General features: G+C 31.8%; 1 protein-coding gene and 1 long non-coding RNA gene across 3 annotated transcripts; one reads left to right on the top strand and one right to left on the bottom strand.

Moving 5' to 3' along the window:
- Positions 1 to 1,844: 1,844 nt before the first annotated feature.
- LOC127722803 (uncharacterized) lies at positions 1,845 to 21,054 on the bottom strand. Of its 2 annotated transcripts, XM_052229347.1 has the most exons (14): positions 20,921 to 21,054; positions 19,863 to 19,959; positions 17,698 to 17,933; positions 16,810 to 16,913; positions 16,175 to 16,313; positions 12,349 to 12,452; positions 9,912 to 9,968; positions 9,286 to 9,453; positions 8,596 to 8,726; positions 7,690 to 7,832; positions 6,346 to 6,430; positions 5,655 to 5,713; positions 4,547 to 4,651; positions 1,845 to 3,850 (listed from the first exon to the last, which is right to left on the bottom strand). In XM_052229347.1, the coding sequence occupies exons 3-14, from the start codon at positions 17,908 to 17,910 to the stop codon at positions 3,779 to 3,781; spliced, it is 1,380 nt and encodes a 459-aa protein (XP_052085307.1). In that variant the 5' UTR covers positions 17,911 to 17,933; positions 19,863 to 19,959; positions 20,921 to 21,054; the 3' UTR covers positions 1,845 to 3,778. The 2 variants fall into 2 exon arrangements, with proteins under 2 accessions (XP_052085307.1, XP_052085306.1); XM_052229346.1 differs by lacking the exon at positions 19,863 to 19,959.
- On the top strand, positions 18,459 to 21,532 carry LOC127723056 (uncharacterized). The gene is made up of 2 exons (XR_007991837.1): positions 18,459 to 18,566; positions 21,245 to 21,532. It is a non-coding gene; the product is annotated as an uncharacterized LOC127723056 (long non-coding RNA).
- Positions 21,533 to 27,561: the final 6,029 nt, after the last annotated feature.

Raw genomic sequence — 27,561 nt, 5'->3', positions numbered from 1 at the left:
TTAGGTATCAGGCTGTTATTACTAATAAAAATTCGGAAAAATAGAGGCGAACTCATTCAGACTCTGTTCTCGAGACCAACTTTGTCACTGAAAGCCCAACAAAATTTGTCAAAACAAGAAGACAAATTAGGTGCATATCAAGGAGGAAAGTCTTATCTCCTAATGCAAAAATATCATAAAGCCATCTTCATATGAAGGACAGGGACCATGGATAGATTATCATTCTCATCTTGATGCCTTTTCAAGTGTAAATGATTGGACAAAGCAGAGAAAGGTTTATATTTGGCAGTAAAAGTAGTATACACGGTTCACATAGTACTCGGGCAAAGGGACCGGAAATACTACCGGACAAACAGAACGGTACAATAGGGGTGAATTAGAGAATGAGTCTAGTATGTTTATCGAAAGGAAATGAAACCAAAAATGCTTATATACACAAGGTATTATTTAACAGGACGCATTCACATGTTTTGTCACAAATGGACAGATGGATACTGTCCGTTCAATCAAAGCTGTGGTACTAGAAGCAGACCTTTCCATAGATGGTATATTGGGAATAACTTTCAACGGAGTCAAAATTGGGTAATTAATACTACTAAAGGTATTTTTTGGTGTAAATGGGAAAGAAAACCGTTTACATTTTGACGGTCAGATAGGATGCTACATACAGAGTATCTGTAGTAACAGCTGTACAACGGTCTCCCAGTAGTGAAGTACTGGTATCTAGAAACTTCAGAAAACCAATTCAACCAATCCAAGGAGCACAAGAATTTGTAGATGCAAATAAAGGTCTAATACGTAGAATATTACTGGACCCACATTATTCTCACATTATCCAATTAGGTCTGTTTCTAATGCTCACCCAATTTTGTCAATATAACAGAATTATAAACAACTGTCATACAAGAGGGAAAATGCCTGTACCAAGTCAGGAATATTACAGCTGTTCTCCATTAGTTCCGATGATTCATAAAGTCTAACATTTGATTTATTCCGTTTTTATGGACTTCCCCCTTTTTGAATTTACCTCAGAGTTCGGTATTTTTGGTAATACTTTTCAACAGCCTGACGTCAATATAAAAGCAATAAGATAGCAAGAGGCATCATTGAGCCTTCAATTAATCCATAGGCTTAATTGGTAGTTTTATTAAGGAAGAAATATGAATCCACACGTTTTTGTGTGGAATTTCGTATGCTTAATAGTTTGAAAGTCAATGACTCATATCCTCTTCATAGGATTAAGGATTCCATTGAGAATCTTTCTGCTGCCAGATGTTCTCGATCCGATTGTTGAAATGCTCATCTGGTGCAGAATAAATGGTACTGTTAATGTTATTACTACCACTGGGTCAATTCCGTAGACTGTTAGTCCCTGAGGGTATCATATGCCAAGTAGCCAATACTTCAGTACTAGCATGAAAATACAGAGATTGCATTATCAAAATTTGCTATTACAAAGTTTTAGAAATCAGTTTTAATTAAGGAATATATCTCCCTCATGCAAAACTCTGATTCTTTGCCCAGCTTTGCCTAGAATTTTTGTCCTTTTTTTATTTTTCAAATATTTCGGCCTTTATCATCACAAAAGAGACATAATTGTTCAAATGTGCATCTGGTGTTTACAGGGTTTCATTATCATTCATGTTGACAGGTACTTTTTCCATTTGTTAGTGATTATTAGCAGCACAGAAGGGTAAAAGTACCAAGTACCACTTTCTAATGAAGTTATTGACTTATGTTCTTGATAATGTCAGGTATAGGTGAGAGCCTCTGATCGATTCAAAACTGCTTACAAAACCAATTTACAAAACAAAACATTGACAACTTACTTGCTAAATATAAAATAAGAATATAAATAATCATTTAATAAAATTTTACACAATTAATAAATAAAGCTTGATTGCATAGAATTGAAATCAGGAATTGTAGAATAAGGAAAAATAGTACAATGGGTTAAGACGTATAATTACATAATTTCTCTGTAGGTAAATGTTGAGGACAATAACAGTATCAAAAACAAATAACAACTAAAAATAGTATGGTTTTGCAGAGGTCAATCATAATTTTGTATTTTTCATTTCAGAAAGTTCAATAAAATTCACAATAACAACATTTTCTTAAATGACATTCTTTTATAAATGGATAGCGCATTTAACCTCAAAATCATTGAAAAATTGAAACAAGTCAATGTGTCTCTTTTTGAGATACAAACATTCAACTTTTATAAGGAAATCAAATATGTCTCTGGAATCTAGATTTTTCATAAGGAATGCATGAGTAGGAATAAATGTTTAACTGAATGAAGACTATATAAGATATAAACAAATTAAAAATAATTATCAGAAGTTTATTTGAGATGAAAGCTGTTAAAAAATGTAAAACAATAGAGGCTGCTGGGAAAAATTGGCAATGAATATCCTAAGAAAAAAACAGAGGAACTACAAAATATCTAAGAAAGTTAAACATGTGAAAAGCAATCATCCATAGGGGAGTAGTCAACCATCTCAGATCACTAAAGACTATAGGAGATTGGTCCACATTTTACTGAAGTTGGCAAATATTGATGCAGAAAATCTATTCATTTTCAAGAAATTCAAATTATCTAAACTTAAGGTAACAACTATTTTTTTACCAAAAAAACAGATTTTGTTTATTGTATCAATTTAAAAACTGCATACTTACATGTGTACCCGTCATATTTTGATATATAAAAAAACAACAGTTGACAATGAGATGGATAATTAAGAAATGATCTGATGAAGAAAAAAAATACAATGAAACATACATAACCTTTAACTGCCATTAAAAATTGTTCGTTTATACATCCAATCAACAACAACAGAGAAGAACAATTTTTAGAGCACTGGTAAAACACTGCCATGACTCTTGAGATATTAAAAAAATATCTATACATGTGTATTTCATTTCATAAAATCTCTAATATTTACACCTTAGATGATGATGGATCATTATTTAAGAATGATCTTGTGCAAAATCGATTATTCATAATTCAATCATAAATTAAATAAATATCTATTTATACATATATCATTCAAATTACCCTTATATAAGAATTGACTACATTCAATACCATGTCTTATTACTATACAGCCTCCTTTTTTCCCTAAAACTAAAAAAAAGTCTCCCCTTTGAAATAAAAGCTATTTACAAACACAAGTGACATTGACAGATTCTATAATTAGCATATTAAAAATTTTAGACTGTTGAAAATATCCGTCTAATATATTGGTAAAGTAAAGCAAATTCCTTCATTTCATTTAAATTACTTGAAATATAATATTTGCTGGCAGTCAGATGAATATTTCTCTTTCTTTTTTCTATTGATTTTTTTATCATTTTCTTTAAGTTATAAAAATTCACATTCCTGTAACAGTTACACCATTTTTGTTTTGGAATTAATTAGCACACTTGAGTACATATATTTTGTGTAACATGTTACAATACTTTACTTCTAAATCATAATTTAGTCGGATTTCCTATCTGGTTAATTATTTGAAGTACTCTGAAAGCCCCAAGTTGAAATACCAATCGGTCCAATATGGTCCAAGCAAAACAATGTACAATATCCAATGACAATAATATGTAAATAGTTCTCTTTAACATATCTTTTGAAATTGCACTCCCACATATAAATAATTTAATATTTATTATAAAAAAGATCAGCACACATACGTTTTTTAAATACACACTTTCACAAAATATTAACTCACATACACATAAACTTGATAAATCACAGATTTGTAATGTACTTTCACTATCATGACCTTTTCTTTATGGATTCTTTTATGAACTTGATGACTTTATATGGATCTGTGTTGGCATTTTGTGACTGAAATATAAATATAAATAAAACGCACTTAACTCACAAAATATATCTCTCAGTGTAAAAAAAGTATTAAAATGATACCAGTTTATTTTATTTGTATGGCCTAAATGTTCTTGTATTCCTGTTGTATGATTTGACAAAAATCAGGCTTATATACACATAATTTTTTAAACAATGTCCTAGTGAAATTAAAATAATTTTTTTTTCAACACTGTTTTTGGTTTCACTTCAGGCTTTTCTTTATATAAAGCAATATGACACTGAAAATAGAAATAACTGTAAGCAGTTATTAATTTAAATCTTTGAAGAGCAACAAAAACATACAATAGACCAATGTACTTCTTATATGTCCCATGGAAAAGTGCCAAATTTTTATTTCATTGGTTTGATTCTCATCAGAACATTTCTATATCATTTCTATAAATTAATATATTTACATATTCTTGATACCTATAATCGAATTTATCAACCACATTTGTTTAATCATTATTTTCAATGCAGTTTTATCACTAGAAACAACATAAAATTTCATGACTCATTCGCAGGTGTTGGTATTTCAACTAAAAAAAAACTTCATTTTAAATTTTAAGATGTGTAAAAGCAAATGTTTTATTTCTAAACTTACAGTAAATTATTCTAATGAACTTATATCAGATCTAATTTCCTCTACTGCACCCCTGGTTATATTTCTAAACTTACAGTAAATAATTCTAATGAACTTATATCAGATCTTATTTCCTCTACTGCACCCCTGGTTATGGCTCTTACATATGCTGGAATTTTTCCTTCCCCAGCTGCCTCATCCTGAAATTTTTTTTAATAATAAATAGAATAAAACAATAAAATGAAAATAGTTCTTTCACTTCTTTCATCATTAGTAATAACTATATGTACTCAGTTGATAATGTGAATTTTAAAATAGACATGCCCACAATTGTTTGTTCTATTGAGAGGAAAATAACTAAACTTTTGATCACTAAATAATATCACTATACATATTGGATGTAATAAAGTATCACATGGTATAGCATGCTCAATTGAAGATTGATTCCTAATTTCTCTGAAAGCCATGATTTGTAGTTATGAAATGTGACTAAAAGGCATGAAACAGTAAAGCTAAATACCAAATTTCAGGAAACAACCAATATTTTTATGTGATGGTCTGACAGAAACACAGAAGAAAGGATGGAAAGACTGAACCAATGTATATATATATCCCTCTTGTAATCACTAAATAGGGTCCTTCCAGAGAATGTGCCAAACATTTTAGAGTTCTGTTTGGAAGGGAGACAATTTTTTGTCATCAGTTTTCCCACTGGTTTTTAGAAAGATTTGTATTCCTTTGTTGATATTCCTATTTACTTTTTATCATGAAGAGGACATTTGTAAAATTTCTATATTAGATATACATTTCATTTATCCTTACCCAGCCATATCTACATAGTTAAATATACATTTTTAATATCTGATCTTACAAAAAGAATAAAATTTGTATATTTCATGGCTAATATGTCATAAATAACAATTGATAAAAGTCATAAATCAATGAATTCATTTATCAAATCTTTTTGACTTACAAATTAAAAAAAATAATCAATGATGTTCTTATAGATATTGTGGTAAAAGTCATTACTGAATAAATGTGGCAATTAAGCAGAATGATTCTCATCCTGATCATAATTGTTTTTAATTTTCTATAAAAAAACAGTAATGAAGGTATATGTACAACCTTAATGTTAACACAGATGTTTTTATCATTAATTATTAAACCTACAACTTTCAATTTAATATAAATCATATCACTCACCAAACTGGGTAAAGCAAAGCCTGAACTATAACATAACTTTTTCATATCTTCTATGAAAGCTGGAAGTAAAAACATTATACAGATGACTCTTGTTATATCAAACTCTTTTATCTAAAAGTTCCTACTATTTCAAGGAAAAATGTCTGTCCCAATTGAAAGACTACATAAATTTACTCTTAAATTAATAATTAATAAATTGAATAACACTTAGCTTTATAACACTACATGACATTCTACATACTGATCTTGGTTTCTACATTCGTGGGCTTGAAATATGACAGGCTAATTAGTGGTAATCATTTAGAATGTTGGCCTTCCCAACATTGAAGGGTCAGCATTTGTAAATATATAAGGGGATTTACTTTAGATCAATGGTCAAATTTTGTACTTTTAAAACTGATGACTTCAATTTTTGTAATCAATTATAATATAAAACAGTTGTCTTAACATTATCAGGCAATAGTCTAGTAACTATTGGTGATTTACAGGAATTTTTCTGAATTTCCTTCTTAATTTTTTTTTTTATCTATGTCAGTTATGCTTGATGGCATTTTGGGTCATCAACCATAATTATTAAAGAGTATTATTAATGTATCATTTCCACAAAGTTTTGATGCAAGTCTTTCTTTTCAGACTTTTGATTAGTTTAAAATTTTAGTCTACTGCATTTTCAAATAACCAATAAAATTACCTCTATAAACAAAATATTGTAATTTGAAAAAATCTTCTGATGGCTTTTGGCCTAATACTATAACTTCATTGTCTTTTTTTGGTAACTGAAAAAAAAAAGTTGATTAATGATGGCTGCTTAACATCAAATGGCAAAAATTTCAGAACAATAACATGTTAATGAGATCTATAAATAAACTGTTCTTTTCACTAGATGATACGCTAAGCTAGATTTTTTTGGTTCTAGCTGAGAAGTTTCCAGGAAGATATATCATCCAATTTAGGCAGGTTATTCTCACTCGGAACAACAAGTCTTTGCTCTTACTCCTAGATGCTTTCTAATTTTTTTAAATCAATGGTTTGACACAGCAAGGATTCTAACCCATAACTTTCTGAATTTATCGCCAACTACCACAATATCACCAAAGCAAGATTCTTGAATTCATTTAACAGTGTAACAACGCTTGAGGCATAATAATTCACCACCAAAAATGATAGATAAGTTTACCATTCACTTCTATAGATATAAGAAGATGTGCTATGAGTGCCAATGAGACAACTCTCCATGCAAGTCACAATTTGTAAAAGTAAACCATTATAAGTCAAAGTACGGCCTTCAACACGAAGCCTTGGCTCACACCACACAGCAAGCTATAAAGGGTCCCAAAAATGACTAGTGAAAAACCATTCAAATAGGAAAACCAACGGTCTAATCGATATAAAAAATGAGAAACGAGAAACACTTATGAACCACATCAACACATGACAACCACTGAACATCAGGTTCCTGACTTAGGACAGGTACAAACAAATGCAGCGGGTTTAAACGTTTTAATAGGCACCAACCTTCACTCTATCTGAATCAATAGTGTAACATCACAACATAGAAAGACACACTATAAAATATCAATTGAAATGGCTTAACTCAATCAAAAGACATATTAACTAAAACAAGTGAACATACACTGAAAGAATAAATTTGATCTATGACACAATGTAAATACAAAATTAATAAAACAAGGGGGTTAGATGTTTAACAATATCAGAAAGACAACCATAACCTTGGACAAAATGCCGCCAAATAAAATAACGTACACAGGTAAATAAAAATAATATAACAATATTTCTACTAACTATAATTAGCTAAAATTGCTTCATGCGTTTTACAAAACAAAAAGCAAGTGCTTTTATTAATGTCTTTCATTTGAGAGTCACTCTGAGGTCTCTAACACAGAGAAAATGTTCACATCTGTCAGCTAGATACTGGTCATGAGAAATAGTTTGAGAAGAAGTTTTTTTCCAGGAGGTATTTTGGCACTGAGGATTTTTTACTTTAATTTCAAGCTTAATTTATTATTTTACTCACAATACTAGCTATAGCTACTGCGTCTCCATACTGTACTGCTAATCCTAAGGACATGTGTACCGACACAAGATCAGAGAAATAATTCTGAGTTGGAAAATCTTCATTGTACTCATCTGCTCCTACTCTCCAATTCTCTACAGCACCTGAATGATAAATATACAAAAGGTGTAAGTAATTCTAAGATACCATTCCACACATGAAACTGGAATTATTACAGCACCTGAAAGATAATTATACAAAATGTGAACGTTATTCAATAGATATGATTCAAAACCATGAAACCAAAATTATTAAGAGAGGCAGAAGATACCAATGAAACATCCTTTACTTATGAGTTGAAGATGTCACTGAATAAAGACAAACAAGTCCACAACACATTACAACACATTACATAGAAATCTAAAGACTGAGCAAAACGAACCCAACCAAACTGGCAGGACACTGGTCGTATTACAAAAATTATAAGATTTCTTGACTTTATAACTTTACATAAAATTCTCTCTTATAACGCGTTGATATTTTCCAATTGCATAAAATTGTTATTTACTAATAAACATAAATGGCATACATTAAATTTTGTTCTTTCTTGTATAATAAATTCCATTCATTTCATGCATCAAATCTAATAGATGTTGGATAAAATATATATACATTTGTACTTTTGACATCAGGTTATAAACCTAACAATTGGTTTGGTCAGTCTGATATCGTTAATTTAAAACTTAGTGCGAGATTTATGATGCAATTTCTGGTCTGCCATGTTGTTTCTAAATGTTGCCAGTAAAAAAATAAAACATCAGTTTTTGTTATTGCAATGTTTATCCTGTCACATTCTTTTGGCATAAATCAATAATGTGGTGGGGTTAAATCAACCCAAAATAACATAAAATTACCAGCTTAACTTACCTTGATATCTATCTGCATCTAAAAATCCATGTACATGTGGGTGAATTTGACTAGCACCTGCATGTGGTAGTAGGTCCCACACAAACATGGGATATTTGTACCGTGAATTTTGTTGATATGCTTTATCTAACCTGCAATAAAATACTATTTACAGTCGTATCAACAACAACAGAAACATAATTCAATAAGATATTTGTATTCTGTGTCTTGCCAAGTCCATTTACCATCAAAAGACGGGAAAATAATACAAAATAAAATTTTTCTTTAGACGCAATGTCTTGAATATGAAGAAGTCTCTTACAGTTTGTAACATTCCATGAAGGTTGTTGAAGTTTAAAAAAATGAATTAAAACAATTTTCAAAATCTAGCCCTGGCTACTGTCTTTTGATCATAAAAAAACCTTCTGTCCAAGTTTCATGAAATTCTATGTAGGTGTGACAAAGTTATTGATGTAAAAAAAAAAAAACTTTAACCACAGATTGAACCAAAGCATTGAAGACTGAAACATTGGAATGCAGGATTGTTATATATCAGTTCCACAACTTTTGTCACAGACTCAACCAGAAAAATGTGGATTTGTATTCAAATAATCAAATTTAAATATAAATAAATGAAGAAACTTAGATAACAAGAAAACTAACTGATGTGTAAAGAGGGAACTAAATCATGCTATGAAAATATATACAAACCATTTTTGTGCCGTGGTCATCAGATCTCTATACTCTGTATAGGTCCAGTTTAGTGGATGATGTTTCTTTGTAAGAATCAATGTATGCCAGGAGTCTAGTTTGAAGGTGTTAGCTGCCGTGAAGGAATGTTCTGATTCTACCCGACCAAATGTGTCTTCTGCTGTATTCCTGAAGAAAAAAATCTTATTACATTTACAAAGTCCATCTTCAAATAAGTCCTAACAAATTCAATTATTACATGTGTGTGTCATGTTCCCTATCTTCTTCTTAACATACATTGACACATAAAAAATACCAAATATTACATGTATCTCAATAACTTTTTGAATATTTTAAGCATAAAAATTTGAAAAAAACTAAGTCACATCAACATTTTATTTATACATGCTCTGACTGTCCCTTGACCTCAAAATAAATAAAGGTATTTTTCTGCCAAAGGGCCATAATTCATGTATGTTTAGTAAAACTCTGATATATAGCTCAAAATAGATAATACCAAAACCAAAGCTGATTAAAGTAACTTCAGTATGTAAAATGTATAAAATTTGGGATCAATTTTGACATGTTTCAACTCAGCTAAAAATAAGAACATCTGAAGAAATAAATGCACAGTGTATACGACTTACAATTTGTATTTACAGAAGTCACAGGATGGTTCAGTTTTCTGTACCAGTTCTTCTACACTGAAAAAACACAAAAGTACTATTTACAACAAGAGTGCACACGCTGAAATGTCTCGCCTTCTTTACTCATCATTGATATTATGTTGATAGTCCTAAATATAAAGCTTTATTACATCTGTTACATAAACTTAACATTAACCAAGTAAACTAAACATTGACCAATGAACCATGAAAATGAGGTCAAGGTCAGATGAACCATGCTAGGCCGGCATGTACAACTAACAATTCTTCCATACAACAAATATAGTTGACCTATTGCTTGTAGTTAAAGAAAAACAGACCAAAACACAAAAACTTAACACTGAGCAATGAACCTTGAAAATGAGGTCAAGGTAAAAAAAAAACCTGCCAGACTGACAAATAGATCATAAAATATTTCCATACACCAAATATAGTTGAACTATTGCATATACTATTAGAAAAAAAGACCAAAACTCAAATACTTAACTTTGACCACTGAACCATGAAAATGAGGTCAAGGTCAGATGACACCTGCCAGCTAGACATGTACACCTTACAATCATTCCATACACCAAATATAGTAGACCTATTGCATACAGTATAAGAAAAACAGACCAAAACACAAAAACTTAACTATAACCACTGAACCATGAAAATGAGGTCAAGGTCAGATGACACCTGCCAGTTGGACATGTACCCCTTACAGTCCTTCCATACACTGAATATACTAGACCTATTGCTTATAGTATCTGAGATATGGACTTGACCACCAAAACTTAACCTTGTTCACTGATCCATGAAATGAGGTCGAGGTCAAGTGAAAACTGTCTGACGGGCATGAGGACCTTGCAAGGTATGCACATACCAAATATAGTTATCCTATTACTTATAATAAGAGAGAATTTAACATTACAAAAAATCTTAACTTTTTTTTCAAGTAGTCATTGAACCATGAAAATGAGGTCAAGGACATTGGACATGTGACTGACGGAAACTTCGTAACACGAGGCATCCATATACAAAGTATGAAGCATCCAGACCTTCCACCTTCTAAAATGTAAAGCTTTTAAGAAGTTAGCTAACGCCGTCGCCGCCGCCGAATCACTATCCCTATGTCAAGCTTTCTGCGACAAAAGTCGCAGGCTCGACAAAAACCAGAAACATGGTAAAAATCTATATATAATATAATAGAGATGTGAATACAGACATATTTCCAGTATTTCTGTTATTCAATAATAAGTGTAAAGTGTTGTTTCTGATATCCAATGATAAGTTTAAAGTTTTGGTTCTGTTATCAATGATAAGTGTAGTGTTGTTTCTGTTATCCAATGATAGGTGTAAAGTGTTGGTTCTGTTATTCAATGATAAGTTTAATGTTTTGGTTATGTTATTCAATGATAAGTGTAAAGTGTTGTTTCTGTTATTCAATGATAAGTTTAATGTTTTGGTTATGTTATCCAATGATAGGTGTAAAGTGCTGTTTCTGTTATCCAATGATAAGTTTAAAGTTTTGGTTCTGTTATCAATGATAAGTGTAGTGTTGTTTCTGTTATCCAATGATAGGTGTAAAGTGTTGGTTCTGTTATTCAATGATAAGTTTAATGTTTTGGTTATGTTATTCAATGATAAGTGTAAAGTGTTGTTTCTGTTATCCAATGATAAGTGTAAAGTGTTGTTTCTGTCATCCAATGATAGGTGTAAAGTGTAATGTGTAGATTTTATTATCCGATGATAAGTGTAAAGTTTTGTAATTATCAGAGTTATTCTAAACTCACAATGCAAAAAATGTGACAATATCAGGTTCGCAATAATAAAAACTCTCATTCATAATTTCAGTACACTACACTGTCCTTTCAAGACCTTCAACTTTATTCAACATAACTTCACACTTGAAAATTAGTCTGTCTATATCAAAATCTCCAGATTTTCCTTTTTAACATTTTGATAATCACAGTCAAAGTGGGTCAAGCCATAGCTAATATTTACAATTTTTTCTTTCAGCATCAATTTTAAACATTTAAATATTTCAAAATAAGTAAAGATATAACACAGTTTCATTTAGAATCTACAGGACTAAATAAGCCTAAGATGTATCCCATCTGTGGTATTATTCTGTTTTAGCTGTCATTCAGAAATTATAGTGAAAATTGTGATGGAATATGTTACAAAAATAAAATATCGCATTTTGAATTTTCATAACATTATTTGTATGCAGCATTTCTTGAAATCGCAATAATTAATCTCGTATTTGTCTCCGTTATTCAACAATAACAATTATAAATGCATGCACAAACTTCTGAATTTACAGTATATCAACTCTCTACTAAAGAATATCAATGATTTTTACAGGACTGTTCAATATTATAGTAAGTACAAGTTAAATCGAAAGTATCCACTAGTACCAATAAACTATACTTACTATTCCCTTTCAGGTCTAGGTGGAACACCCATTGGTCTCTTCTCTCTCAGTGGATTATATACATTCTGTTCTCTAGTATATTCATTGTAGATAAACATTACTGTCTGAGAAAAAAGGAGTTATATAAAATAATGTACATGTCATTGTATCTTTTGGAATCTAGTATTAGGATAATGAAAGTCAACAGTTTTTTTTTATCCATGAAAAGACTAAGAAATATATATGTTTCAACCATTTCCATAAAAGTTCAGTGAAGAAATATATTTATGAATTTTTAACAATGAATACCCTGCCCTCTACAGTTCAAAATTACCTTTCTACTTTAAATTTTACTGAAAACACTGATATACTTTCCCTGTAAATGTACTGTGTCCTCTATCATGTCTATAAAATGTAGCATGTTTAAAAGTGTTGGTTAGAATTGATTTTCTCTAGTCAGAAACATTGCAGATATAAACCTTTGATGTAAATTTCATAATAAACTGTTAACACAGAGGTATGTCTTGCCTTTTTGTAATTTTGATAGTGCAAATGTTGAAATCAAAATAGCAATACTTTAACATGTAAGTTTTGTAAATATTCAAAGTCAATGAACCATGACTGAAGGTACATGGCTAAACAATCACCATGGAATGGGATGCGCCAATGCTAATACAACTGCATACCAAATACGATTGACTTATTATAAGTTGTTCCCTTTAAACAAACCTAAACACAAACATTAACTTGTAAACTATGTAAAAGTTTCAAAGTCAATTAACCATGATGAGGGGGTGGGGCTATATAATCTCCATGGAAAAGAGACTTGCAAATGCCAATAAATTTGCATACCAAATATCATTGACTTAACAATAGCAGTTCATCTTTAATAAACTGATCTAATCACAAACTAATACATGTAAACTAAGCAAAAGTTTAATAGACCATGACTGAGGTGGCGGGGCCAAATATTCTCCATGGAAATGAGATGTTCTAATGCTTATACAACTCCATACCAATTAACATTGGCCTACCACTAATGGTTTCCCTTGAACTGACCTAATCACAAATTAATACATGTAAACTAAGCAAAAGTTTAAAAGTCAATAGACCATGACTGAGGGGGCGGAGCCAAATAATCTCCATGGAAATGAGATATACCAATGCTTATACAACTACATACCAAATATCATTGTCAGACCAACCACTAGTTGTTCCCCATAAACTGACCTAATCACAAACTAATACATGTAAACTAAGCAAAAGTTTCAAAGCCAATAGACCATGACTGTGGGAGCAGGGCCAAATAATCTCCATGGAAATGAGATGTGCCAATGTTAATACAACTGCATACCAAATATCATTGACCTACCACTAGTGGTTCACCATAAACTAGACCTAATCACAAACTAATACATTGTTGACGCGGCCACCGCAGCCGCCGGAAACAGCATACCTATGTCTCGCTTTTTGACCCTGTCAAGGCGAGACAAAAACTGGTGAGAATTATACACATGAGAGCGCTTTAAAGAAAGGACAGGAACAGGAATCATAGACAAACAGATGGATTGACAGACACCTGGTATTTCTATGTACTTGCACCACATTGCGCGGGTGACAAACTAGAGGCTCTTAAGAGCCTGTGTCGCTCACCTGACTCTACTTTGGTTTTAAAAATCATGTAAAGATAGATAAAAATCACAACAGATACCCAAATAATAATGATTGAGGCCAAATTTGGATAAATATTGGTCCCGTTATTTAATAAAATATCCTGGTGGCCATCTTGAACAGTAAATCGGCAACAAAGTAGCAACACATGGTCAGCACCTCATAAGGAACATTCATGCCATGTTTGGTTTCATTCCATTCAGTGGTACTCTAAAAGAAGACATTTGTATGTATTTCCCATAGGGTCCTATGTTAAACTAAGTCCCCCGCTGTCAGCCATCTTGGATGATGGACCGACTGCAAAGTAACAACACTTGGTCAACACCTCATAAGGAACATTCATGCCATGTTTGTTTCCATTCCATTCTGACAGTGGTTCTCTAAAAGAAGACATTTTGTATGTATTTCCCATAGGGTCCTATGTTAAACTAAGTCACCCACTGGCTGCCATCTTGGATGATGGATCGGCTGCAAAGTAACAACACTTGGTCAGCACCTTATAAGGAACATTCATGCCATGTTTGGTTTCATTCCATTCAGTGGTTCTCTAAGAGAAGACATTTGTATGTATTTCCTTAAGGGTCCTATGTTAAACTAAGTCCCCCGCTGGCAGCCATCTTGGATGATGGACCGACTGCAAAGTTACAACACTGGGTCAGCACCTTATAAGGAACATTCATGCCATGTTTTGTTTCATTCCATTCAGTGGTTCTCTAAAAGAAGACATTTGTATGTATTTCCCATAGGGTCCTATGTTAAACTAAGTCCCCCGCTGGCGGCCATCTTGGATGATGGACCGACTGCAAAGTAACAACACTTAGTCAACATCTCATAAGGAACATTCATGCCATATTTGGTTCCATTCCATTTATTGGTTCTCTAAGAGAAGACATTTTTATGTATTTCCCATAGGGTCCTATGTTAAACTAAGTCCCCCGCTGGCGGCCATCTTGGATGATGGATCGGCTACAAAGTAACAACACTTGGTCAGCACCTCATAAGGAACATTCATGCCATGTTTGGTTTCATTCCATTCAGTGGTTCTCTAAAAGAAGACATTTGTATGTATTTCCCATAGGGTCCTATGTTAAACTAAGTCCCCCGCTGGCGGCCATCTAGGATGATGGACCGACTGCAAAGTTACAACACTTGGTCAGCACCTTATAAGGAACATTCATGACATGTTTTGTTTTATTCCATTCAGTGGTTCTCTAAAAGAAGACATTTGTATGTATTTCCCATAGGGTCCTATGTTAAACTAAGTCCCCCGCTGGCAGCCATCTTGGATTATGGACCGACTGCAAAGTAACAACACTTGGTCAACATCTCATAAGGAACATTCATGCCATGTTTGGTTCCATTCCATTTATTGGTTCTCTAAAAGAAGACATTTTCATGTATTTCCCATAGGGTCCTATGTTAAACTAAGTCCCCAGCTGTCGGCCATCTTGGATGATGGATCAACTGCAAAGTAACAACACTTGGTCAGCACCTCATAAGGAACATTCATGCCATGTTTCGTTTCATTCCATTCAGTGGTTCTCTAAAAGAAGACATTTGTATGTATTTCCCATAGGGTCCTATGTTTAACTAAGTCCCCCGCTGGCAGCCATCTTGGATGATGGATCGGCTACAAAGTAATAACACTTAGTCAGCACCTCATAAGGAACATTCATGCCATGTTTGGTTTCATTCCATTCAGTGGTTCTCTAGAAGAAGTTCAAAATGTAAAAAGTTAACGACGACGCCGGACGCCAAGTGATGAGAAAAGCTCACTTGGCCCTTCGGGCCAGGTGAGCTAAAAATAGGGTGCATGAGCTTGATGTCACAATTGAATTTGTTGTACTTTGAACAATACTGGAGATCAAAATTGACATTTCTGTGAGAATAACTTGCTTTGAAATTCAAAAAGTTTTTTTAGAAGTAAGTCTATATGAATTTGTACAATTTATATTGTCAAGCATAACATTTTGCTTCATCAAAGCAAAATGACTGTCTTATACAGGTTTGCTCCAGAAAAAGACCCTGAATTTTCTTCTTTCAGAATCTTTTTATTCTCTCATTTCTAATGCTCCTTGTAAATACTGAGAAATATAATGCCTACCTATGTTTAATGAGCATAGAGAATGACACAAAATAATTATTTCTTAATCAGATGTACATTGTATCAACTTACTTGTTTTTTAACAGCCTGAAACAATTCTTCTTTGTTACCCAGCCATTTTCTAACTTTAACAGCAAATGTGTCTGGAATTACTACCCTTGCAGGATGGGATGTTATGGTAAATATTGATGTAAACATTGTGTACACTCTCCTGAAAATATTAGAAGCAAAAGTATCAGCAAATTTCGAAGTTGTTTTTTTTTTTAACTTTTCTACAAAACTGTAAATAGACAATGATTTCTTTATATTAACACACTCCATTGTGCTGTCAAAATAAAAAAAAGGAAATGTGGTATGACTGTCAATGAAATAACTATCAATAAAGAAATTGTTTCCAAAAGCTTTTTAAACCTAGACCTGCCTTTCCTGTTAATTTATCTTAAGTGATGTTTTTACTCAAAGTTATGTTGGAATGTTTATTAATGTCACAGATTTGTATTTAAATCAAATGATAAAATATCCTTTTTATTCTTTTTTTTTATCAAAGCTTTTTAATTTAAACATATAAATAAAATCAAAACCACTACTGACCAATAATACTTATTCAGTCAAAAACAAAGTTTTAATATCTAAGTGAATAATATTCTACTTTCAGGAAAACTCTTCTGTTTATATATATCACATTTAACATTTTGATAATGATATACCTGCATTCAGAATCTTGACTTTTACTCCATTTTTTCTGAATTTCCAGAATTCCATCTAGAGATAAATCATCTTCAGACTTGAGACATGTGGATTTAAGCCATTTCTGAAATGTACATGATGTACATGTAAAACTTTAAAGCATGGATTTGTGTTTTGCACATTTGAAAAATTAACCAACAGCACAGCAAGGGCAGTGATACAATAATTTGCAATAGATTCTTCACTAATTAGCAATTTCTCTTTGGTTATGTATTATTAAAAGATGAGCATTAATTTTGTTGAATCCATTTTGATGAAAAACTGAGAACTTAACAGCATACAGATAATTAATAAATATTGTAGGATTTAATATGTACATGTATCATCCATTCTAACCCTAAAGTTCATATGTCGACCCCTTATAAAGCATCAACACATTGATTTTGGTATGACAACCAAAAACACACTTGTGACAAAATTCGGGAAGGTGACGATTGCATGCAAAATTGGATAATGTCATATAGAAACACACAAACCAGTTCAATCCAGCAAAGAAAGAGTTTAACATGTTTAACTTGACATTTTTATGTGTATTTTTCTTAATTATCTGAATGCATCATTAACATGCAAGTAACACATATATAAGCAATATGATGTTTCAGAATAACCACTATTCAACAGAAATTAAAATATAAACGCTTTTTGTGTGTGTGTTTTTTTTGTTTTTTTTTGCTGTGCATGAACTGATTTTGTGTCATGGATGGATACTCCATATCCTTTGTTTTTCTATTATCATGATTATGATCAATATTTAGACTTTCATGATCAGTGATTATGTATATTTAACAAAAATCATTAAAAAATTGGTCACATATGTTAAATTCATATGATCATGATGTTATCATTACCTCATTATGTTGAGTATCTACCCTGAAATTGGGCCAGAAACGATACTGTTGATTATGTTCCTTTTCTGTTTCCTGTGGCCATTCTGTTGTGAATTTATTGTTGGATGAGCCTACAGAAACAAACAAGTAGATCAAGAACACAGTTACTACAATACCAATAGCAACAATCCACTGTTTCTTCCACTGCATTGTAGACATGGTGTCTGTCTTCATGGAATCTAATGGTTTAAATGCATCTGAAAGATATGACAAATGCTTAAATAATTTATGGTGTATGACATGTATGTTATTACACTGTAGGCTATGAAGTTGGAAAATTTGTAAAGTTCTTTATATCATCTCTATGTTAATTTTATTGGTTATGAAAAAGATAATAAATTTTACTCACTTTAGTGCGAAAACTCATTTATGTCAATGTGACATATTAAAACAAGTTAAGTGATATTACACATATCTGACCTAAATGGCAAATGGAAGTCAATGAATAAAATCTGCAACCAAATCAAATATTACTGATATGTCTAGTGCTATACATATATGTAATTAATACACTGTAGTACTACATGTACTACCTCAACCTATCAATTCTGGAATGTTAATTTAAATTGTTCAATTAATCAATGTTCTACCAGCTGACAGCATTTGTTGAAACATCAATATTTTAGGATTAAATTATTGATAATCATTTAATATTTTACTTTATCTTACACAGCTTGTGTTCCTTATTTTTACAGGTAAATGCAATTACAATACTGATAAAATGTGCATTGTTTATTTATAAAGCTCAATTTTTATAATATTTCTGGATCCTCAGATCAGTATCAAGTGAATAATTGAAATGTCATAGCAGGAAAATCAAAGCAGTACAGGTATGAATAAATTAAACAGAAAACATGAATACATGTATAACACATATACATTGTAAAAGATGACATTCAAGTGACCAACTTGCAAAAACGTTGAGATAAGCTAGATATATTTTCAATGAAGTTTGAAAGCTACATGGAGGAAAATATAAAAGGTACAACAGGTTTCCCTAGGTCAATATCTTTTTTTGCAAAAACAATATTTTTTTCATCAGCTGACATAAGCAAATTTTTTTTTAGGATTTGTTTTCCTTCTTGCCAACAAAAAAAAATCAGTTTTCTTATTCATAATAATTCTACATATATATATATATATCTATCTTATAACCTACATTGTAAAATATGAACACTAAATTAGAACAAAAATTTCTTGTACTTTTTTAACAATACTGCAAAATTTTACTTATAGGAACACCAGTCAGGGGACTTATTGAAATAAGTGATTTTTAAATCACTTATTTAAGTAGCAAATTCGAAGTTTTGTCACAAATTGTGATTTTGTAGTTTTTCCAAAATTTTAAACACATAGGTTTAGATAATAAATTTTCATTAGTAAAATTGAAAAAAATGAACTTTTTGCTTCTTTTAAGCAGCAAGGTTTATGCCTTTGATGCAATCATTTAGCTGCAAATTCTATTTTAGTTGAAAAAATGCTATAAATATGGCTTTACATAATGAACTGACACTTTCTTAACAGATTTTTCCCAATAGTGGGAGTATTTTTCCTGTAAAATTCAAGGTTTCATCTTATAGATTATGTAATAAAATTCTACTGTTCGCGATCAAAATTTCACTGTTCGGGGGTGTTGAAATTAGTGGGGGTTATTAAAATAATGATACTTAAAGAAGTGATTTTTTGGAAGGAAATTGAGGTATGATACTTAAACAAGTGATTTTTATGTCATTATCCTAGATTTAGTACAAGGTCATCACCTGACATGACCAGGTCATCCTATCAACACACATGTTGGTTCTGATAATTTTAGCAACATAATTAGTCCCTGGATCATAATTAGTATTCTATATTTAAAGCTACAATAAAATTAAATCACTTAGTCTAGTGATTAATTTGTACTACTTAAATAGGTGATTATTAAAGAAAGACAACTCTAACTTCCAACCTTTACTGACATAATGTTACTTGAATCAGTGATTTAGAAAATCACTCATTTAAGTAAGTCCCCTGACAACACTGGATTCATCTTCAGTTTATCATCAATCACTTATCAGTTTATTGGATACGTACTGTCTAGTTAACATGGTTAAAGAAAAACAAATAAAATTGGAGATTTTTCTTACTTTTGACCCCTTTCTTCAAAACAACAGTTTTCTTTTCGGGACCATGTCAATAGAAGAAGTTGAGATGTTAAACTTTACTTAAAACAGGTACACAGCTCTAAAATGATATAAAGTATTTCTTCAAAACAATTATTTTTTATCAAAATTGTAAAATCAATCCTTTAAATAGCATGTGACGCCATTTTACCACACATTTGCATTAAACAATACAATTAATACCTTTATTAATTATTCCATTGTTGGCGATTGCTATCAATGCAATCCGCTGATATCCTGTTAATTTTGTTTCAGGTTTCTCAAACTTTTTCCCTGATCAGACAGTACTCAGAAAAGTTGAACAGATATATATAGCCAATTATGATTTCTAATCGCCACAATTATAAAACTAAAGACTAAAGACATTTTTAATCATACCTGCCAACTTTTCAAAATCTCCATGGGGGATTTTATGCGTAAGAGAACCTAAAGTTCCACTTATATTGAAATAAGTGTTCTTAATCTACTACTATATTGTTTGAATGAGTATATATGTGCTTAAATACCCTTTTAACTCATTTGAATGCCTGTTTTGAGGTCTTCAGTTTATATAATCAAGAATTTTAAAATTCATTTCAACACCTCTCATGGGGGATATCCCCCATAAATCGGTATAGTTGGCAGGTCAGAATTTTTTTGCAAAATGTGAAAATGGCGAACTCCAGCAGAAACCCTGATACATGAAGCTTTTTGTCTTTCTGCCAAACTCTGGGGTGCAGAATTGTCTTGATACAGAAATGGCTCTCCTCATACATGTCATAAGCATAAGGGGAAAAAAACCAACAAACTGGCAACACTTTCTACTGATAATAAGACGATATCAATATTTCCAAAAGTACTTTTTTGCTTCAATTAAAAAATCAAAGAAAGAAATTATGTAAAATGTATGTCCAATTGAAAACTGATCGGTATATATATATATTAAAAGACATAATCTATTAAAATTTTCTATATGACACACTCATAAGTCATATGACATGTACGATGAATCATGACTCAATGAGAAAACATGATATACATACACAGATAATAAAGACAGTCTGCAGAACTTTTTGTATTTGCGGCATTAACTTTTAACTTCTGATGAGTTTGTACATGTGTCTCTCAGACGAGTTTATGAACTTTGTTGTTTGTTACATTAACTGGATCCGTAACATTTGTCGTTAACCAAAAATCAATTTTGAAATGGGAAACCAGTTGTTAATGATGCTAAAATATAGCAAACTGATCCGGACTAGGACCCCAATATATAGTGAGTATAAATAATTGACTTTATGCTTCATATTGTTCCAGGAATTAATCCTTTATTCTTAGATTTATAAATGCTGATTGTATAATTATTTCAGAGATGTTATCCTTTGTTTAGTGGAGGTGTGCCTCAAAAGCTTGATTGGCAGACATTCAAATATAGATGTGTCCAACTATATACCAATGATCAGAGTATGATCAAATTACACAATCCAGACCAAGCTAAAACATATATACAATTCAATTCAATTCAATATTTTATTGGAAAGGGGACAATAGAGGTGTGATCCAAATACATATATAGTTAACAATTACATCTACAACATATAAAATAACTGTAAAAACCAGTCTTATTCAGTTTACAAGTAATAAATTATTCCTTATTGTGACAGATATATTTACCATATATATATATATGATGTGTGTACTATCATAATACATTTACTAATAGTTTTTATAAATATAATATTGAACACTGGGCAGACATCATATAAAATATAAATACATGGTATGTATGCATTAGTGTTTAGTGCATTAATTAGTGTTTTAATATATATGATTAGTATATCTGTTGAAACAGCATGGTGGCTGAGCATGGTGGTCCCTAAAACCAAGAGCTTCTTGTAAATAAGTAAAACTTTATTTTGATTCGGCATTATGGACAAACATATTACAACATAAGCTCTAATGAGCTTTTCACTGAATATAAAAGCATATGCAATAACAAGTAAAACAAGGCATGCAGCATGCAAATAAATGGTAATAAAACAGCACCACATTTAACTCTAGCATATACATGTATCTTTCGTATACCAAAACATATATATGAAGCACTAATTAAATACAGGAATAATTTAAAAAATTTGCATCTAAAAATTTTTAAAATAATTTATAAAGTAAAATTTAAAACTTCAACTCTTGTAATTATTAAAACGTAAAAACAAAAATTCAGTTGCAATGCAAGCTGTTAATGCAGCATAATAAGCATAATAAGCATAAATAATGTATCACAAATTACCTACAAGCAGTCTCAGCAAAAACAGTCTGTTCCACTCCAGGTCTGAACAAGGCTTCTAAAATGTTTGAAGCTCAGTTAACAGTCCTGAAATGGTCTGGTAAACTATTCCATATATAGAGAAGCAGCAAATGTACATACAAACAGATTTTAATTCTTTTTCGGAATTTGGGTTTACAATTTTGATTTTCATTCAGATTATTGTATCTATTTCTTTGATGTTATATTTAGATCTGATTTTGGTATATTGGGAACATATTTGATAAAGAAATGAATCTCATTTTCTGCACGTCTGGTGCAAAATTTGCAAAATCCCTCATTAGAAGGTTACCTATTGGTTTTGCATATCTACCAGTTTCTATGGCTACTGAGTGTGCACTTATTCTTAATTTGGTGAGTTTTTTCTAAGATGTTTTGGGACATTAAAGTTATTTAAATATTTTTGTTGTTTGAATTCAGTATTAATTTTACTAAAAAAATAAAAGTTTCCCAGAGTTACCCTCTCTTATTTTAGACAGTTCTTATAAATCTTATCATGGTTTTGTAAAAATCTTCTAAATTATGTTTGAAATTAGTGTCATAAAGGTTATTTAATGATATTCCAATATATTGTGATAATTCAAAAAGTTCAATATTAGACCATGACTTTTCTCTATTTGTGAGAGTTTTATCCACTTCAAATGAAGCCCTAAGAATTTCATGTGGACCGCCAGACTGACTTTCACCTTATCTCATCGAGACTTACATTATAAAGTATTTATACATAAGTTGATAACACTTTATGCTAACAGGTAATACACCAATTCACGTCTTACTGCTAAGTTGGAAGACTTTCCATGAACCCGAAGTATGTTTTTAAAGATTGAGTTTAAATTTTGGTCATGTAAATTGACTGGACTTGTTGATTTGGTGTAAATTTTTTTCTGATGTCATCCACAAATATATTAGATAAGAGTGGGAATTTTGTCTGTATTGTGTAGCCATAACCATTTATTTTTACAAGCGCATATATGTATTAGAGTACATGTCATGCAGTGTATAATAAAATTTGCTATTTATTCCTTTAGCTTGTATTTTAAAGAATAAAGCTGATCTCCAAACACTGCCAAAAGCATTTTTGAAATCTACAAAACACTCATATAATTTCTTTTTATATGTACAGAAAACATGATAATTTTTTAGTTCAATTATTGCTGACCTGCATCTTCAACAGTGGCCACTTTTTGGTAAAAATAATCATTTGTAAGGGCAATAACTCCAAAAAGAGTCGACTGACAATTTTGGCTATCTTGACATATTTGCAGTTCTTGTCTTTCTGATGAGTTTATCTGATTACAATTTTTCTTTATCCACCAAGGTTTTCACCACAAATGCAAAAATGTGTAAAAATCATCATTAAATGGCAATGACTCCTATAAAGTGGGGACTGACATATTCTGCCATGCTGACTTATTTATATATCTTGTCCTGATCATTTTTGCTGTTTAAATTGTTTGTTAATCTATAATAGTTTTCAAGATAATGGGCAAACATGCCAAAAATCATCATATATTGGTTTAAATTGGATAAAAAATTGACCAATGATGATAGCAATATTGACGTATTGCTGTGTGTTTGTTTTTTCTACATTGGCTAGAGGTATAGGGGGAGGGTTGATATCTCACAAAACATGTTTAACCCCACCGCATTTTTGCGCCTGTCCCAAGTCAGGAGCCTCTGGCCTTTGTTAGTCTTGTATGATTTTTAATTTTAGTTCATTTATATGTTTTAGAGTTTAGTATGACGTCCATTATCACTGAACTAGTACACATTTTTGTTTAGGGGCCAGCTGAAGCATGCCTCCGGGTGTGGGATTTTCTCGCTGTGTTGAAGACACATTGGTGGCCTTCAGCTGTATTCTGCTCTTTGGTCGGGTTGTTGTCTCTTTGATACATTCCCCATTTCCATTCTCAATTTTATTGTTTGTAGATCTTATCTATCTTGTGGATTATCTATCTAAAATTTCTCTTTATCTGTTAAAGTATTAAAAGACAAGAAATGATTGTAACAGGATGCTGTTACGAAGTCTCCCAAACGAAGCTCCCATAATTCGCAATTCCCAGGTTCGCCTGACATTGGGCAAAGTCCAGTGAAAATTGGTTTGGTCCAGTAAAGTTATATGCATTAGTGATGCCTGGGGACTTACCCTGTATATCATTCAAATCATCTTGGCATGACAAACCAGAATATATATGGTTTAGGGGTGGGGATCTCGACCAATTACAAGATATTAGAACTTTCTCAAATGGCAGGGGGTCGGGATGACCCCTGGGGACTAACCCTGTATATTATTCAAACCATCTTAGCATGACAAACCAGAATATATATGGTTTAGGGGTGGGGATCTTGACCACTTACAAGATATTAGAACTTTCTTAAATGGCATGGGGTGGGGGTGACCCCTGGGGACTAACCCTGTATTTCATTTGATGTGCTTTATCATGACAAACCAGAATATATATGGTTTAGGGGTGGGGATCTCGACCATTTACAAGATATTAGAACTTTCTCAAATGACAGGGGGTCGGGATGACCCCTGGGGACTAACCCTGTATATCATTCAAACCATCTTAGCATGACAAACCAGAATATATATGGTTTTAGGGGTGGGGATCTCGACCATTCACAAGATATTAGAACTTTCTCAAATGGCAGGGGGTCTGGATGACCCCTGGGGACTAACCCTGTATATCATTCAAACCATCTTAGCATGACAAACCAGAATATATATGGTTTAGGGGTGGGGATCTTGACCACTTACAAGGTATTAGAACTTTCTTAAATGGCAGGGGGTCGGCATGACCCCTGGGGACTAACCCTGTATTTCATTTAATGGGTTTTATCATTTAGAACATTTTCAATTAAAAAGATTGTGTCTATCACAAACAGTTTTCAATTTATAATCATTTGAAAATTTTAAAAAATAAAATCCCATAGGGTTCTATAGTAAAACCCTCTTTTCTTTTTGCCCCTCAAAGTACCCCTTTATAAACCCCATTGCACAAACAAAACCCTGATTACACCACTAGACATGTTAGTCTCACATATTGTGAAACCCTAAGTTAATCTGACAAGCAGTTTGTGAGAACGGGTGCGGACAAGTTCAAATTTAAAAGCGGCGGAAGAGGAAGAGGAAGAGGAAGAAGAAGAATAATAATAATAATAATAACTGAGCAAAAACAATAAGTCTTCCCAAACTTCGTTTGGGAGACTTAAAAATAGGCAATAACACAAAAAATTGTTAAAAATTTTCTTCTAAGAGCAATAACTCCTATAAAGAGTCAACTGACAATTTCAGGCATGCTGACTTATTTGTAGGTCTTTTTTTGTCGATCATTTTTGCTATATTAAGGTTCTATCTATCTATTATAGTTATGATAATAGGAAAAAATGCTAAAAAATTGGTAAAAAAAACTAAAAATTGTCATTAAATGGCAATAACTGTAATAAGTTGTCAATTTACAATTTAAGCCATGTTTACTTTGTAGATTTTGTCTTTTTTATCATTCTTGCTTCTCAAGAGTAAAAAATTCTCTCTATTTGAATAATAATAGCAATAAAATGCTCCGCAGGGCGCAGCTTGATACGACCGCAGAGGTCTAACCCTGAACAGTTGGGGCAAGTATGGACACAACATTCAAGCTTGATACAGCTCTGGATTTGGATTGTGATTAAATATTTGACACAGCATAGGTTTCTGACACAGAATGAATGTGGTCTAAGAACTTAAAAATTTTAAATTGGACATTCACCTATTATGGTCCAATATCCAAAATCTAAATACATGGTTAGATTCAGCATATCAATGAACCCCAAGAATTCAATTTTTGATGAAATCAAACAAAGTTTAATTTTGGACCCTTTTGACCTCAATGTGGACAAAGTTGATAACGGGGCCCAAAAATCAAAAATCTAAATACATGGTTAGATTCAGCATATCAAAGAACCCCATATATTCAATTTTTGTTGAAATCAAACAAAGTTTAATTTTTGACCCCGATTTGGACCAACTTGAAAACTGGGCCCATAATCAAAAATCTAAATACATGTTTAGATTCAGCATATCAAAGAACCCTAAAAATTCAATTTTTGTTAAAATCAAACTAAGTTTAATTTTGGACCCTTTGGACCTTAATGTAGACCAATTTGAAAACAGAACCAAAAATTAAGAATCTAAATACACGGTTAGATTCGGCATATCAAAGAACCCCAATAATTCAATTTTTGATGAAATCAAACAAAGTTAAATTTTGGACCCTCTGGACCTCAATGTGGACCAATTTAAAAACGGGGCCCAAAATCCAAAAACTGAATACACGGTTAGATTTAGCATATTAAAGAACCCCAAGAATTCAAGAATAAAACCCCATTGAAATTGATCAAGAAATAAGCAATTTATATGAAGTATCTTCTTTTGCACAATACTGTGCAATTGAATATTTCTTGCTATTGCGCAATACTGTACAATTGACAATTTCTTGCTATTGCGCAATATTGTGCTATTGGATGTTTCTTGCTATTGCGCAATACTGTGCAATTGAAGATTTCTTGCTATTGCGCAATACTGTGCAATTGAAGATTTATTGTTATTGTGCAATACTGTGCAATTGAAAATTTCTTGCTATTGCACAATACTTATTATTAAATAATTTACACATCCTGTTTGGTGTGTATCTCCTACCATATCATTATTATTTGCTTTCAAATATAAATCAGAAATAACCAACTTAAAATGGAAAATTTTAAAAGAAAAAAAATGGAAAAAAAGAAAAAAAAAGAAAAAAAAAAAATCCCCCCCCCCAAATTTTTTGAACCCCCTTATGATTCATCACCCCCAAACTCAATCCCAGCCTTCCCTTTGTGGTATGGTACCTTGCAGTACAATTTCAGAGAGATCCATACACTTGAACACAAGTTATTGTCTGGAAACTAGAAAAATGCTTATTTTTGGCCCCCAATTCCTAAACGTTTCGGGCAATTACCCCCAAACTCAATTCCAGCTTTTCCTTTGTGATATGGAACCTTGTAGTACAATTTCAGAAATATCCAAACACTTACACACAAGTTATTGTCATGAAACTAGAAAAATGCTTATTTTTGGCCCCTAATTCCTTAACTGTTGGTACCATAACCCCCAAAATCAATCCCAACCTTCCTTTCGTGGTATTGAACCTTATGGTAAAATTTCATGGAGATCCATTCATTTAAACTAAAGTTAGAGTGCGAAAACCAATGTGTCTTCAGATGATGCCGGACGACACCAGACGACGACGACGCCAACGTCATACCAATATACGACCAAAAAATTTTTAATTTTTGCGGTCGTATAAAAATGGGAAAAAAATGGTGAAATTTGTAATT

Source organism: Mytilus californianus, unplaced genomic scaffold, assembly GCF_021869535.1.
Source record: "Mytilus californianus isolate M0D057914Y unplaced genomic scaffold, xbMytCali1.0.p SCAF_1, whole genome shotgun sequence".
NCBI lineage: Eukaryota > Metazoa > Mollusca > Bivalvia > Mytilida > Mytilidae > Mytilus > Mytilus californianus.
The sequence above is the reverse complement of the archived record's forward strand: the minus strand, read 5'-3'. Positions and strand labels throughout refer to the sequence as shown.

What these genes read in the sequence shown, in the direction of transcription:
- LOC127722803 (XM_052229347.1), bottom strand. Translation starts at nt 17,910, where the DNA reads ATGAAGACAGACACCATGTCTACAATGCAGTGGAAGAAACAGTGGATT. An exon ending in TTCAGGCTGTTAAAAAACAA is followed by an intron (nt 12,453 to 16,174) that starts GTAAGTTGATAC and finishes CTTTTTTCTCAG; the next exon opens with ACAGTAATGTTTATCTACAA. An exon ending in GTTCATTAGAATTATTTACT is followed by an intron (nt 3,851 to 4,546) that starts GTAAGTTTAGAA and finishes TTTATATTTCAG; the next exon opens with TCACAAAATGCCAACACAGA.